This window comes from Myotis myotis, unplaced genomic scaffold (assembly GCF_014108235.1).
Source record: "Myotis myotis isolate mMyoMyo1 unplaced genomic scaffold, mMyoMyo1.p scaffold_m19_p_6, whole genome shotgun sequence".
Classification (NCBI taxonomy): Eukaryota; Metazoa; Chordata; class Mammalia; order Chiroptera; family Vespertilionidae; genus Myotis; species Myotis myotis.
In genome coordinates, this window is record NW_023416368.1 from 73,271,861 (window position 1) to 73,287,022 (window position 15,162).

The window sequence follows — 15,162 nt, forward strand, 5'->3', positions numbered from 1 at the left end:
ATATGGACCAGAAATTCTGTCTGTTAAATTCTAAGTTCCTTAAATTGAGGGTTTACTGTACTGCATTTACTGATGCTGCCATCTTGATGGGAATCCTTGGCTTCAATTCCTTACTTGTAGAATTGGACTGCTTTTCAATCTCAAATAATAAATTATTTGGTCACATACCTCAAGAAAAATATTTCAAAATGCTTCCATATATTATTTTTCTTATTGTCTTTAATATATCGGGGTGGGAAAAAGTAGGTTTACAGATGTGAGTGCAAAACACAGTTTATTCCTATACAGTTATATTGAGGTTTTATTTTACTCTCACTCTCCACAACCACATCACAAATACAACTAAACTATGGAACAACAATCATTCTGAACCACATGAAATATAGCCTAACAAAATTTCTACAACTAAGGATATAAAGAAGCCACTGACACTGGTAGGAGGGGCAGAGACACTGCACAGGCTGGCCCCACATGCATGTGTGGCAGATAAAACTTCTCTGAGTGAAGTGAATAGAATACAAATCCAGATAGCGTAGAGAGTTCCAAACAAGATAAACCCAAAGAAGACCACACTAAGACACATCATAATTAAAATTCAAAAGGTTAAAGAAATAACAATCTTAAAAGCAGCAAGAGAAAAACAGTTACTTACCTACAAGGGAACTCCCATAAGACTCTCAGCTGATTTCTCAACAGAAACCTGCCAAAAGAATTGGCAAGAAATATCTAGAGTGATGAAAAGCAAGGACCTGTAACCAAGATTACTCTGCCTACCAAAGCTATTATTTATAGTTGAAGGACATATAAACAGCCTCCAGGAAAACAAAAAGATAAAAGAGTCACCAACACCAAACCAGTATTACATGAAGTGTTAAAGGGAGAAGAAGAAGAGTAAGAAGAAGGGATTAAAAATATGAACAATAAAATGTCAATAAATACATACCTATCAACAATTGAATTTAAGAAAACAAACACACTAAATAAAGGAAAAGAAGAACAGAAACAAACTCATAACAGAGAAAATTATCATGATTGTCAGATAGGAGGTGGGTATGAGGGTTTGATTAAAAAGGTGAAGGAATACAGAAGTAAAAATTGATAGTAACAGAATAGTCATGGAGATGTAGACTATAGCAAGGGGAATATAGTCAATAATCCTATATAATAAAAGCCTAATATGCAAATTGTCCTCTTGGGTGGTGGTTCCACTGAGAGTTCCACCTGGAGTTCATGAGTTCCACCGCTTGCAATGACATGTGCTGACCACCAGTGGGCAGCATGGCACACGGCAGGTGTCCACTACAGGGCACTGGCAGCAGGCGACAGTGGAGGCGCTGCTGGCCCCAATGTGCCCCAACAAGAGCAGGACCATGAAGGGATGGTGGAGCAGGTGAAGGGGCAGCACCAGGTCAAGGTGGATACCAACAAGGATCTGATCGCCCCACAGACAGCGACCAGCTGCAGTGGTGGGGGGCAGGGCTTCCTGGGTCCCAGGCACTGAAGGAGCTGGGCAGAGGACCCAGCCCCAATCGATCACCCTGCAGGTGGGATTATGGAGCAGCTGAGGGGGGCATCCCCAGGCCAAGGCAGGGTGCCATGTGGGTTACGGGGCTGCAAAAATGGGGTCACAATCTGGGGCTGTGAGCTGGAGCCACCACTAGGAACCTCACCCATGCACAAATTTGTCCACTGGGTCTCTACTATTCTAATAACAATGAATGCATTTTATCAGATGGGGGTGAGATTTATCAATATAATCACTTAGTAAGTTTTATAAGTTCTAATAAATGGGGTGTACTCCTAAAACTAATATATAATACTAGAGGCCCAGTGCACGCATTTCTGCATGGGTGGGGTCCATCTGACCTCGCCTGATCAGGGCCGATCAGGCCAAACCAGCTGGTGGGGAGGGGCCACGGGTGGTTGGCCAGCCTGCCCAGCCCTCTTTTCAAACTCCTGGTCAAACTTCCAGTCCAGGGGACAATTTGCACATTATTATTTTATTATATAGGATTATATAGGATTGTATGATAACTATATTGAACAATAAAAAATATTTTAAAAAATAATAAAAACGAAAGGAAATTGAAAAGAAAAACTTCATATTAATATTTACATCAAGTCAAAAAATATAAATAAAGACTCCCTCTCAAACATGACATATGTTCACCTTTCCATTAAGACCCTCAGTTTTCCATATTTATTGTGAAGTTGTTCACACATGTTCATGTAGTTAAAAAACAGTACCATGAAAACCTATGTATCATTCATCTAGGTTCAAAAGGTGTCCGCTTATGCCCAATCACTATTTTTTTGTACACTCACAATCTCACACTGCCTTACTATTTTTTTTTTCTTAATATGCTTATATAGACTTTTAGAGATAGAAGAAGGAGAGGGAGAGAGATATAGAAACCTCTATGACAGACAGACATGGAGAGGTTATCTCCTGCATGCCCGGTACTGGGGATAGACCCCAAATCCCAGGCATGTTCCTTGACCAGAAATTGAACCAGTGACCACAGTCAACCAACTCAGCCATACGGGCTGGGCTCCTTACAATTTTTTTAAGGGCAAATGATGCAGTATTCTGAGTCATGTCTTAAACAAAACACTAATCCGCTTAACGCTAGTCTTTTTCTTCCTCCTCCACCTTGGCCTGCTCATAAGCCCCAAACCTGTCTCTACTCCTCTTTTTATTTTCTCTTTCAGTGTGTTCCTCTAATATGAGCCTGCCAGAGAACAGATTCAAAGTCAATGTTGAACACCCAGCTCAGAGGGAACAGTGATGCTTCCTGCCCATCCTATTTTGCTCTCACCAATGGCTGTGTATGGTGGCTCCATAATGGCTGTGAATGAGGCCCTGGTGTGTGTGAGGAACACTCTCCTGCCACTCTGGCTGGGGGTGATTCTGTTCCCATATGGATGGTTCTTGATTGTACACGCCCAACGCCATGGTCCCCCAGAAGTGGTGATTCCCTTGAAGGTAACAGGCACTGACACTGGCACGAAGACTAGAGACTGGCTCTCTTACAGAATGCATTTTGGGGGTCGGAATCAGGTCATACACATGAAGGTCAATAAGCATTTTCTATCTAGCCATTTCCCAGTGTTTACCTACTCGGACCAGGACGCTCTCCTTGAGGACCAGCCTTTTATCCAGAATGACTGCTACTATCATGGTTACGTGGAGGGGGACCCAGAATCCCTGGTTGCCCTCAGTACCTGTTTGGGAGGTTTTCAAGGAATATTACAGACAAATGACATTGTTTATGAAATAGAGCCCAAGAGACTTTCTACCACATTTGAACATCTTTTATTTAGAATGAAGAGTGAAGAGACACAATTGCCCCCCATGAAATGTGGATTAACAGATGAAGAAATAGCAAGACAATTGAAATTTCAGGAGAGTGCTAATTTCACTTTGATGCAGAGTGGGTATGAAGGCTGGTGGACACACAGGCGGCTTCTTGAACTGGCAGTGGTGGTGGACCACTATCGCTATCTTCATCACCGAAGTAACACCACAGCAGTGCAGTATGAAGTATTAAGTGTAGTCAATGGAGCACATAAGTTTTTAAAGTCATTGATGTTGATGTGGTTTTAATGGGACTTGAGGTCTGGACTGAAAAAAAACCCATTTCAATAAAAAAAAGTGGTCTTCTAGAACCATTTTGCAACTGGAAGAAAGCTAGCTTTAATAAGCGCATTCCCCATGATGTTGCTCATCTCTTTGTAAGGCATCACTATGGTGAAGACGTTGCCTTATCCTTTGTTGGAACAGTATGTAACTATAATTCTAACTGTGGAGTTGATAGTTTCATTAATGATGATGTGTATTCTTTTGCATATATTGTGTCACATGAGATTGGTCATACTTTGGGTATGCCTCATGATGACAAAACTTGTACATGTGGAAATAAACGATGCATAATGTATGGATATGAATCGGGTGCAACTAAATTCAGCAACTGCAGTTATGCCGGCTTCATGAACAAGATTGCAAGTCAAAATTGTTTGTACTTTCCATCAAATACAGGAAACATCTTCACACTTCCACGGTGTGGGAACAGTGTGGTTGAAGAAGGAGAAGAGTGTGACTGTGGCGCTTTACATTTGTGTATGAAAGATCCGTGCTGTGAGTCCAACTGCACTCTCAGCCCTGGGGCTGCTTGTGCTTCTGGGCTTTGTTGCAAACACTGCCAGATCCTGCCCACAGGCGAAGTTTGCAGACAGGAGGAAAATGACTGTGATCTCCCAGAGTGGTGCAATGGGACATCCCACCATTGTCCAGAGGATGTGTACTTGCAGAATGGGATGCCATGCAAGGGCGGTGGCTACTGCTATGAAAAGAGATGCAATATCCGTGAAGTGCAGTGTAGGAACATTTTTGGCAAAGAGGCCAAGAGTGCAAATCAGAGTTGTTACACAGAAATGAACACCCGAGGTGACCGTTTTGGGAACTGTGGTTTAATGAACGGTGCGTACATAAAATGTAGCATCTCAGATACCTTGTGCGGGAGGGTTCAGTGTGATAACGTGATACAAATTCCCCTTCTAAGGGATCATTCCACTGTGCATTGGACTCACATCAATGGCGCCACCTGCTGGGGTACCGACTACCACTTCGGGATGACAGATCCTGACATTGGTGATGTGAAAGATGGGACAGAGTGTGGGCCAGAACATGTCTGCGTCAAAAGGAGGTGTTATCATAGGGCACATCTGACATTTTTTTGTTCACCTAAGACCTGCAATCTGAAAGGAGTCTGCAACAACAGACAGCACTGCCATTGCAACTCGGAGTGGGACCCTCCCAAATGCCTGAAAAGAGGCAGTGGAGGTAGTGTTGATAGTGGGCCACACCCTTGGAACAAAAGGGAGAAAATAGGGCAAAGAACCATTTCCCTGATAGTACTTTGGTACGTTATTTTTATTCTGTTGTTATGCTTCTTAATTTTATTTTTTCTGGCTCGCAAAAGAAGAGATGAGAGAAAAGAGCCTACTGTGTCACCTACACATGAGTACGAAGAACAAAATGCAAAGACTTTATCTACAGAAAACAAGCAACATGTTTCAGTTTCATCTAAGGAAGAACAGTAAAATTTTCTACTGCATTTTAGAAAGCAAAGCAACAATTTATAATTTCAAAAATGAAGTCCAGTCTTTTCCAATTTCCCATGTAATAAATTTTAGTCTCCTGGGTGCAAAATTGGTATAGAATGTGTCACAGAACATTGGCATAATGCCTCAAAAGTTTTATTATTTTGGATCATAAAGCATTGTCCATTAAAAATTATCAAAATACCCTAAAACTTAGATTATTACTGTTTTTTATTATTTTAAGTAGGTAGTGTTTAATTGTTCACGAAATTATTCTCTATGTGTTTCCTGAGAAAAGGTACAGCTATTTGTCTCATTCTAACCATTCTTTCCATTTGTACTCTGCTTTGTCACACAGGGAATGCAAACATAGAAATTACATTTCTTCTTTGCCAGTCCTCTCATTATCAGTGCAATAGGTGACAAATAGAGGGAGACTGGAAATGTCGGAAATTTTTGAATATTATTCATTCCAGTCTTGCTTCATTAACAAGGCTAGTCTTTACAAAGATTGTAATGTTCAGCCTGCACATTATTGCTATAAATACTACAGGGGAGCAAAAATGTACATTTACCATCATGAGTAAGCAAAACAGAGTTTTGTGGTTTTTTAATTTAAATTCTTTATTGTTTGAAGTATTTAATAAGCCTTCTTTTCCCCCGCGATCCTCTCCCTGGCTGCTCACACCCCCAGCACGTGCCCTGACCTCCCTTCTGTCTCTGACCATTGGTTATGTTCCTATGCATGCATACAAGTCCTTTGATTGATCTCTTATCACCCTCCACCAACCCTCCCCTGATTCCCCTGTGAAGTTTGATGCCTGTTCAGTGCTTCTCTGTCTCTGGCTCAATATCTGTTTATCAGTTTATGTTGTTCATTATATTCCACAAATGAGTGAGATCATGTGATATTTATTTTTCTCCTACTGGCTTTTTTCACTTAGCATCCCAGTCGAGGATGTTTTCTTTCATTATTTCTTTAATGCTCTCCAGGTCCATCTATGCTGTTACGAAGAGTACGAGTTCCCTCTTTTTTACCACAGAATATTATGCCATTGTGTATATGTACCTCAGTTTTCTAATCCACTCATCTGCTGATGGGCACTTAGGATGTTTCTAAATCTTAGCTATTGTAAAACGTACTGCTGTGAACATAGGGGTGCCTAAGTCCTTTGTGATTGGTGTTTCTGATTTCTTGGGATATATTCCTAGAAGTGGGAGTTCCAATTTTAATTTTTTGAGGAATCTCCTTATTGTTTTCCACAGTGGCTGCACCAGTCTGCATTCCCACCAGCAGTGCACCAGGGTTCCTTTTTCTCCACATCCTTGCCAGCACTTGTCGTTTGTGGATTTGTTGATGATAGCCAGTCTGACAGGTGTGAGATGGTACCGCATTGTTGTTTTGATTTGCATCTCTCGGATTATTGATGACTCTGAAAATGTTTTCATATGTCTTTTATCCTTCTATATGTCCTCTTTCAAAAGGTGTCTATTTAGGTTTTTTTGCCCATTGTTTTATTGGATTGTTTCTCTTCTTTTGTAAAGTTGTATGAATTTCCTATAAATTTTGCAGATTAAACCCCTATCAGAGATAACATTAGCAAATATGTTCTCCCCTGCAGTGGGCTCTCTTCTTGTTTTGTTGATGTTCTCTTTTGCTGTGCAGAAGCTTTTTATTTTGATAAAGTCCCTTTTGTTTATCTTCTCCTCAGTGGCCATTGTCCTTGGAACTGTATTGGTAAAGATACTGCTATGACATTTGTCTGCTATTTTACTGCCTATGAATTCTTCTAAAATTTTTATGGTTTCCCAGCTTACATTTAAGTCCTTTATCCATTTTGAGTTTATTTTTGTGTATGGTGTAAGTTGGTCATATAATTTCATTTTTTTTTTGCATGTATCTGTCCAATTTTCCCAACACCATTAATTGAAGAGATTGTCTTGACTCCATTGTATGCTCTTGCCTCATTTGTCAAATACTTATTGAGCGTGATAGCTTTGATCAATTTCTGGGTTGTCTGTTCGGTTCCCTTGGTCTATATGTCTGTTCTTGTGCCAGTATCAGGCAGTTTTGAGAACAGTGGATTTGTAATATAGCTTGATAATGGTATTGTGATCCCTCCAACTTTGTTCTTCTTTCTCAGGATTGCTGCAGCTATTCCGGGTCTTTTTTTGTTCCATATGAATTTTTGGAGAGTTGGTTCTAGGTCTGTGAAATATGCCATTGGTACCTTAATGGAGATTGGATTAAATCTATAGATTGTTTTGAGCAGTATGGCCATTTTAATGATGTTGATTCTACCAGTCCTTAAACAGGGTATATTCTTCCATTTGTTTATGTCTTCCTCTATTTCTTTTTTCAACATCCTGTACTTTTCTGAGTACAGGTCTTATACCTCCTTAGCTAAGTTTATTCCTAGGTATCTTAATTTTTTGTTGCAATGGTAAATGGGATTTTTTTTTTAGTTTCTCTTTCTATGAGTTCATTATTAGTGTATAAAAAAATCCATAGATTTATGGGTGTTAATTTTGTATCCTTCTATATTGCCAAATGCATTTATTAAGTCTAATAGTCTTTTGATGGAGTATTTAAGGTTTTTCTATGTACAATACCATGTCATCTGTGAATAATGATAGCTTTACTTCTTCTTTTCCAATTTGTATGCCTTTTATTTCTTCTTCTTGTCTGATCACTATTGCTGGCATTTCCAGTACTATGTTGATCAGGAGAGGTGAAAGTGGGCATCACTGTCTTGTCCCTGTTTTGGAGGGAAATGGTTTTAGTTTTTGCCCATTGAGTATGATGTTGGCTGTAGGATTGTCACATAAGGTTTTTATTATGTTGAGGTATGATCCCTCTAGTCCCACTTTGTTGAGAATTTTTATCAGGAAATGGTGTTGGAATTTGTCAAATCAATTGATATGATTATGTGATTTTTGTGTTTTAATTTGTTTATGTGATGTGTCACATTTATTGATTTGAGGATATTGTACCAGCCTTGCATCCCCAGAATAAATCCCACTTGTCATGGTGTATGGTCTTTCTAATGTAATGCTGGATCCAACTTGCTATAATTTTGTTGAGGATTTTAGCATCTATGTTCATCAGGGATATTGGCTTGCAATTCTCTTTCTTTGCAGTGTCTTTATCTGGTTTTGGGATTAGGGTAATGCTGGTTTCATGGAAAAAAACTTGCAAGTGTTCCTACCTCTTGACCTTTTTGGAATACTCTGAGAAAGATAGGTTTTAGTTCTTCTTTCAATAATTGGTGAAACTCCCCTGTGACGCCATCAGGTCCAGGGCTTTTGTTTGCAGGATTTTTTTGTACTGCTGCTTCAATTTCATCAGTAGTTATCAGGATATTTCAGTTTTTTGATACTACCCTTTTGAGTTTTGGAAGATTGTATTTTTCTAGAAATACGTCCATTTCATCTAGGTCATCCAGCTTGTTGGAGTATAATTGTTTGTAGTATTTTTTACAATCTTTTGTATGTCTGTGAGGCTGTTTGTTACTTCGCCTCTTTTATTTCTGATTTTGGTTATTTGAAACCTCTCTCTTTGATTCTTGATGAGCCAGGCTAGAGGTTCATAAATCTTGTTTTATCCTTTCAAAGAACCAGCTCTTAGTTTTATTGATCATTTGTATTATTTTTGTTTGTTTGTTTCTATGGAGTTTATTTCCATTCAGATCCTTATTACTTCCTTTCTCCTGATTATTCTGGGCTTTTCTTATTACTCTGTTTCTAATTCCTTAAGGTTTAGGGTTGGATAATTTTTTACCATTTTTTTGTTTGTTTTTTGACCTAGGCCTGTAGAGCTATGAACTTCCCTCTCAACACTGTGTCCCATAGATTTTGAATTGTTGTGTTTTCATTGTCATTTGTTTCCAGGATGCTTTTTATTTCCTCTTTGACCTATTTGGTTGGTAACTCACTCATTGACTCATTACATGCTACTTAGTCTCCAAGTGTTTTATTTTTTTCATTGTTTTTATTGTAGTTGATTTCTAATTTTATGCCATTTTGATCTGAGAAGAAGCTTGATATGATTTCTGTCTTCTTGAATTTGAAGAGACTTTGCCTGCATCCTAAAATGTGGTCTATCCTTGAAAATGTCCCATGTGCACGAGAGAAGAATGTGCATTCTGTAGCTTCTGGTTGAAATGTTCTGAAGGTATTCGTTCCACCTGACTCATTGATCTAGTAAATCATTTAGGATTGCTGTTTCTTTGCTGATTTATTGTTTAGAAGATTTATCCAGTAGTGTTAATTGGGTATAAAATTCCCCTTTTATGATTGTATTGCTGCCAATCTCACCCTTGACATCTTCCAGAAATTTATTTATGTATTTGGGTGCTCCTGTATCGGGTGCATATATGTTTACCAGAGTTATATCCTCTTTTTGAATTGCTCCCTTTAGTATTATGAAGTGGCCCTCTTTATCTCTTGTTATGGCCTTCACTCTGAGGACTATTTTGTCAGATATAAGTATTGCCACCCCAGCTTTTTTCTCATTTTCATTTGTCTGAAAACTTATTTTACATCCCTTCACTATCAGTCCATGTGAGTCTTTTTTTCTGAGGTGGGTCTGTTGTAGACAGTAAATATATGGGTCATGTTTTCTTATCCATTCAGCTACCCTATGTCTTTTGATTGGAGAATTTAATCCATTTTCATTTAATTTTATTATTGATAGGTACTTGCTGGTCACCATTTTTATTCTGTATGCCTGTGTTCCTTCATCCCTTTCTATATCTTCTTTTTACAGCAGTCCCTTTAGCATTTCTTGCTTTGCTGCCTTAGTAGTAATAAACTCCTTTAGACCTATTTTGTCTGTGAAGCTCCTGATTTCACCTTCAATTTTGAATGATAGCCTTTGTGAGTATAATATTCTTGGATTCAGTCCCTTGCTTTGCATACTTTTATATTTCCTACCATTCCCTTCTGGCCTAATGTGTTTCTGTTAAGAAATCAATTGATAGTCCAATCGGAGATCCCTTGTAGGTAACTTTCTGTCTCTGACATCCTTTAAGATTCTAACTTTGTTATTGATCTTTGCCAATTTAATTATGATATGTCTTTTTGGTGGTCATTTTGGATTCATCTTGTTTGGGACTTTGTGTGCTTCTTGGACTTCTGTGGATTTTTTCTCCTCAAATCAGGGCAGTTTTGTGTCATTATTTCTTCCAACAAGTTTCTATTCTGTGTTGCACTTCCTCTACTTCTGACACCCTTATTAGGCAAATGTTACTTCATTTCATATTGGCCCAAAGCTCTCTTAGGCTCTTCTCCTGCTTTTTAAGTTTTCTTTCTAGTTACTACTGTGCTTGGGTGGATTTTTATCTCTTGTCTTCTATTGTCTTCTAACTCACTGATGAGGTTCTCAGCTTCTCTATATAAAGCTTCTCTATATACTTTGTATTGTATTTATTATTGCAACTATGTCATTATTTCCTCTTGATTCTTCTTCATTTCCTCTTGATTTTTACACATGTCGTTGAATTTGTCTTCCATCCTTTTCAGTGTCCTTATAGCCATTGCTCTGAATTCTTTCTCAAACAAATTACATGACTCCATTTCATTCATTCTCTTTTCTGTAATTCTTCCTTTTCTTTTGAATGGAGGTTGTCTCTGTGTCTCCCCATTTTTCTGTTCCTTTGTGATTGTTTCTATGTTAGATCAAACTGCTATGCCACCTAGGTTTACTTTAAATTTGTCTTATAATAATAGATGTTTTGTGGGACCCAGTGGTGCAATCTTTCTGGTCTTCTGGGCTGGGTAATCTAGGAATGTCCCCACTTGGGATATTTGTGTTCTCTTGGGTCAGTTGCATCTTGAGTGTTATTGTCCCATTCATGGATGGAGTCTCCTCTTGAGCTGTCTGGTTTTATGGCTAGCTCTCTACCATGTTGAGTGAACAGCACAAAATACAACTCAACAAGATATAACACAAAGGGAACAAAACACAAATGTACTCATTACACCAATAACCCCAATATAAGTGATCACCAGAAAAAAAAGTAATTAGGAGAAAGAAAAGAGACCAAAAATGATACCGAAGGAAAAAAAGAAAGGTAATAGAGAAAAGAAAGAAAAAGGCAGGAAAACTTTATATAGGGAGAAAACATCAAAGAACAAACAGAGAAACCAAAAAGTGCAAAGAACAAACACCCAGAAAAGTGTGTGTGTGTGGGGGGGGGGGGGGCAAATCTGTAGAGGCAGAGTTTATGTACAGAAAGTAAGGTTAGGAATTGAATTAATAGAGGGAGGATCTCGATTCAGTATAGAGGAGGTAGAATGAGAATGAGAGAACAAGTAGAAAAAAATAAAAGAAAATTAAAAAATAATTAAATAAAATGTTAAAAAGATAAAATAAAATAATAAAAAATAGAATGAAGAAAAAATAATACAAAGAAATAAAAACTAAAAAATAAGAAAATGTTAAAAAATTTAATTCAAGAGATAATAATAAAAGAAAGATGGCCGTTCATTTCACCTGAGTTTTAATGCCCCAAGTGGTCTGGTTTAAGACCTCATTCTTCTGTTCTGTGTGCTGCTTCCCTGTTTCCTTTTAGGTATTCAGCACCATTTTGAAAATCCAAGCTATCCACCACTGCTCTGTTTGTGTCTATCTTCACAGCCTTGGCTGCAAGCAGGTGGGACCAATCAGGTTAGGTGGTGCCCACTTAACCTGTCTGTCTGCTGTCAATCTTAATCACTCAGGCAGCTGTTTCTGACAGGGCCATAGGTAGGTAGGGTGCTGTATTGCATCCTGGGACTGACAGGCCTCTCTTCAACCCAGTCCCTGAGGGCTCTTTGGGGATAGTCAGTTTTTTGTCCTTTGTACAGCTCAGGGTATAGTCTGGGCATGGCTGTATTAGCTGCCCTGAAGCTTCTGGGAGGTGCTGGCTCTTCAGGAGAAAAATGGGTGCTTAGGTTTGGAGGGTCTGGAATGTCTCAGTGCTGAATTCCTGATCACCTCTCCCCAAGCCACTCTCCTCCACAGCCTCTCCCCAGTCTCCACAAGTCCTCACCTCCACCTGCACCACAGCCAAGGGTGAGTATTTTTGAAAGGTCCAATGAACTGGGTTTAGCATATAAAAACAAAGTCAAAATACAGTAGGGCCTTGACTTACGAGTGTCCCGACTAACGAGTTTTTTGAGATACCAGCTGTCTCTTGGCCGATTTTTTGCATTGAGTTGATAGAGTAATTTGAGTTAACGAGCTCCTTAACGAGCTCGGTCTCAGAACGAATTAAACTCGTAAGTCAAGGCCCCACTGTAGAGGCAAAACAACCATGTGACTGCTAACTTCTCTAACCCCAGCACCACAGAGCTGGGGCAGTTCTTCAGGCGGACACTCTGGGCTGAACCTCTCGCAGTTGTGGACTTAGATCTAGAATCCCCTGCCGCCAGCATCCCTGTGAATTTCTTTTCCACACTTGGATGTTATGCCTGTCCCCAAGGTATGAAGACTTGGTGCCCTGCAGCTTCCTTATGATACTCTCAGTTACTTAATCCGGCGACTCTGCCCAGATCCCTGATCCTACCATTCTCCAGGAATCCTCTGCAGTTCCTGGCTGTGAATTGTCTCACCAGCTGTGTCTACTTCACCAATTCTGTGTGGATGCTACTCAATATAGATGCTCCTTCTATCTGCTCTGGAATAAGGCTCTGGATACAACTACCTATTTGGCTGCCTTTTTTTCCCTTTTTTGAGGTTAATTTTTTATTATTTATTGCTAGTGGCCCGGTGCACGGAATTTGTGCACAGGCCGGGGTGTCCTTCAGCCTGGTCTGCATCCTCTCCAACCCGGGACCCCTCGGGAGATGTCTGACTGCCCGTTTAGGCCCAATCCCCTAAACTGGCAGTCGGACATCTCTGTCACAATCCAGGACCGCTGGCTCCTAACTGCTCACCGGCCTGCCTGCCTGATCGCCCCTAACCATTCTGTCAGCTGTCCTGATCACCCCCAACTAACCCCCCCCACCAGCCTGATCGTTCCCAACTGCCCCCCACTAGCCTGCTTGCCCCCAACTGTCTCCACCCGCCAACCTGCTTGCCTCCAACTGCCTCCCCACTGGCCTCCTCACTCCCAACTGCCATCCCATGCCAGCCTGCCCTCCACCAACTGCCCCCCTGCCAGCCTGCTCATCCCCCACTGCCCCCCACCACCCTGTTTGCCCCCCATTGCCCCACCTCCTGGCCTACTTGCCCCCAACAGCCCTCCCCCCACCCCCCGCCAGCCTGATCGCCCCTAACCACCTCTGCCTCAGCCCTGCCACCATGGCTTTGTCCAGAAGGACGTCCAGTCTCCAGGTCTCCCGGTCTAAATAGCATATTACCCTTTTATTAGTATAGATTACTGTACTATTTTCCATACAAATGATTATAAACCTACTTTTGCCCACCTCTGATAACAACTTGCAACTTTCTCTGGCTAGCTTATTTCACTTACATAACACTATCCAGGCCCTTCCAAGCTGTCCCAAAGGGTAAAAGATCCTTCTTTCTTAAACTGCAGAGTATTCCATGGTGGAAATGTACCACAGATTTTTTATCCACTCATCTACTGATTGGCACTAGGGCTGATTCCAGATCTTAGCTCTTGTAAATAGTTTTGCTATAAATATGGGGGTACATATATTTTTTTCTGATAGAAGTTTCAGGATTCTTAGGAGGATATATACCTACAATTCAGATCCATGGGTCAAATGGCAGCTCTATTTTTAAATTATTTTTAAGGGAATCCCATACTTGTTTTCCATAGGGGCTGCACCAGTCTGCATTCCCACCAGCAGTGTACAAGTGTTCCCGTTTCTCTTTTTTATTAACTCTTTCAATTTCCTATTTTGCCTTTCTCTAATAATTGCAATGCTTGCCATTTTATTCCATCTGTTGGATTTATCAGGCCCCCATACCTTATAAAATATTATGAATCTGGAAGTCTCTACATGCTTTGAGTACAACCTGAAAAATTATATAAGAGTTAATATTTTCTGGATCTCCAGATAAACCCACCAAAATATCAGAAAATAACAGAACAAGAAACTAATTATATAAATCAGAGCCCAACTATTTTCTCAGAAAACCATTTAAAACAGTGCATGATTTTTTTAACTTCTCCCAGATTACTTTTTCCCTACATATTGGACTAATTAACTGTAGATAATTATTTATTACTGAAACCATTAGCAAACATCTATATCTCCTTAATGTACACCTCTCAATATGCTCCTTAACTAATCAAATAGACTCATGTGAAAATGTGTTTTGAATATAGATAGGTGGAATCTTTTAGTACTTATGTAACCACCACCCCCCCCCCCCCCGCCCCTGTCGCTCACATTTTATACATGGGCACGTGTAGTTATTTATCTGGAACAATCTAAGACACAACATTTTACATATTTGTGTCTTAGGGTTTTACTCTGGCCCAAAGTTAATAAACTAAAATATGTGAATCACAATTTCTGTGAATGTCCAAAATAAATGAAACAACAAACTATAGAAACTCAACAAATCAATGACTAACATAGTCTTTAATAAATAAATAATTTTCAAGTATTTATTGGTCACTAAGACAAAATCCATACAATAACTAGTACATCATTTATACCTGGGTTAAGACTTGTAAGCAATATAAAATGAACAGTCAATTTAAAAAAAAGAAAAAAGAAAAGCACATGGCGCAATAAATTTAGCTAGATTAATCCTTAGTATATTCTTCTAATTAAGAGTAGATTATATAGAAAATTGGATAGGGCCAAATTTTTCTAAAAATGCATATATTTATCCCTCCTACTCACTTATTTACCCCTCCTACTCATTTAATGAATGTTACTACAGAACCATTAAATTGAGCCAAAGTAATTAAAAACCTCACTGTCAAATTTAATTGTTTAGGACCTATTTGTAACCAAAGCTGTGGTAAAATGAGAAAATCCAATGAGGGAAAAGTAAAAGTCTGCATTTACTAAAATGGACTGTATTTAGGGTAATAGAAAGACAGTGGCAGACAATGCCAGATAAAATCTCTTCTCGGTCCCACAGCTAAA

The 15,162-nt window shown here is 39.5% G+C and overlaps 1 protein-coding gene across 1 annotated transcript in view; it reads left to right on the top strand.

Moving 5' to 3' along the window:
- Window positions 1–2,821: 2,821 nt before the first annotated feature.
- The window catches only part of LOC118658498 (disintegrin and metalloproteinase domain-containing protein 20-like), a 31,105-nt gene continuing 18,764 nt past the window's right edge, over window positions 2,822–15,162 (top strand). The window contains 4 exon segments of the mRNA XM_036314023.1: window positions 2,822–3,584; window positions 3,587–4,914; window positions 11,679–11,773; window positions 12,430–12,569. Coding sequence (XP_036169916.1) covers window positions 2,822–3,584; window positions 3,587–4,914; window positions 11,679–11,773; window positions 12,430–12,569 — 2,326 coding nt within the window.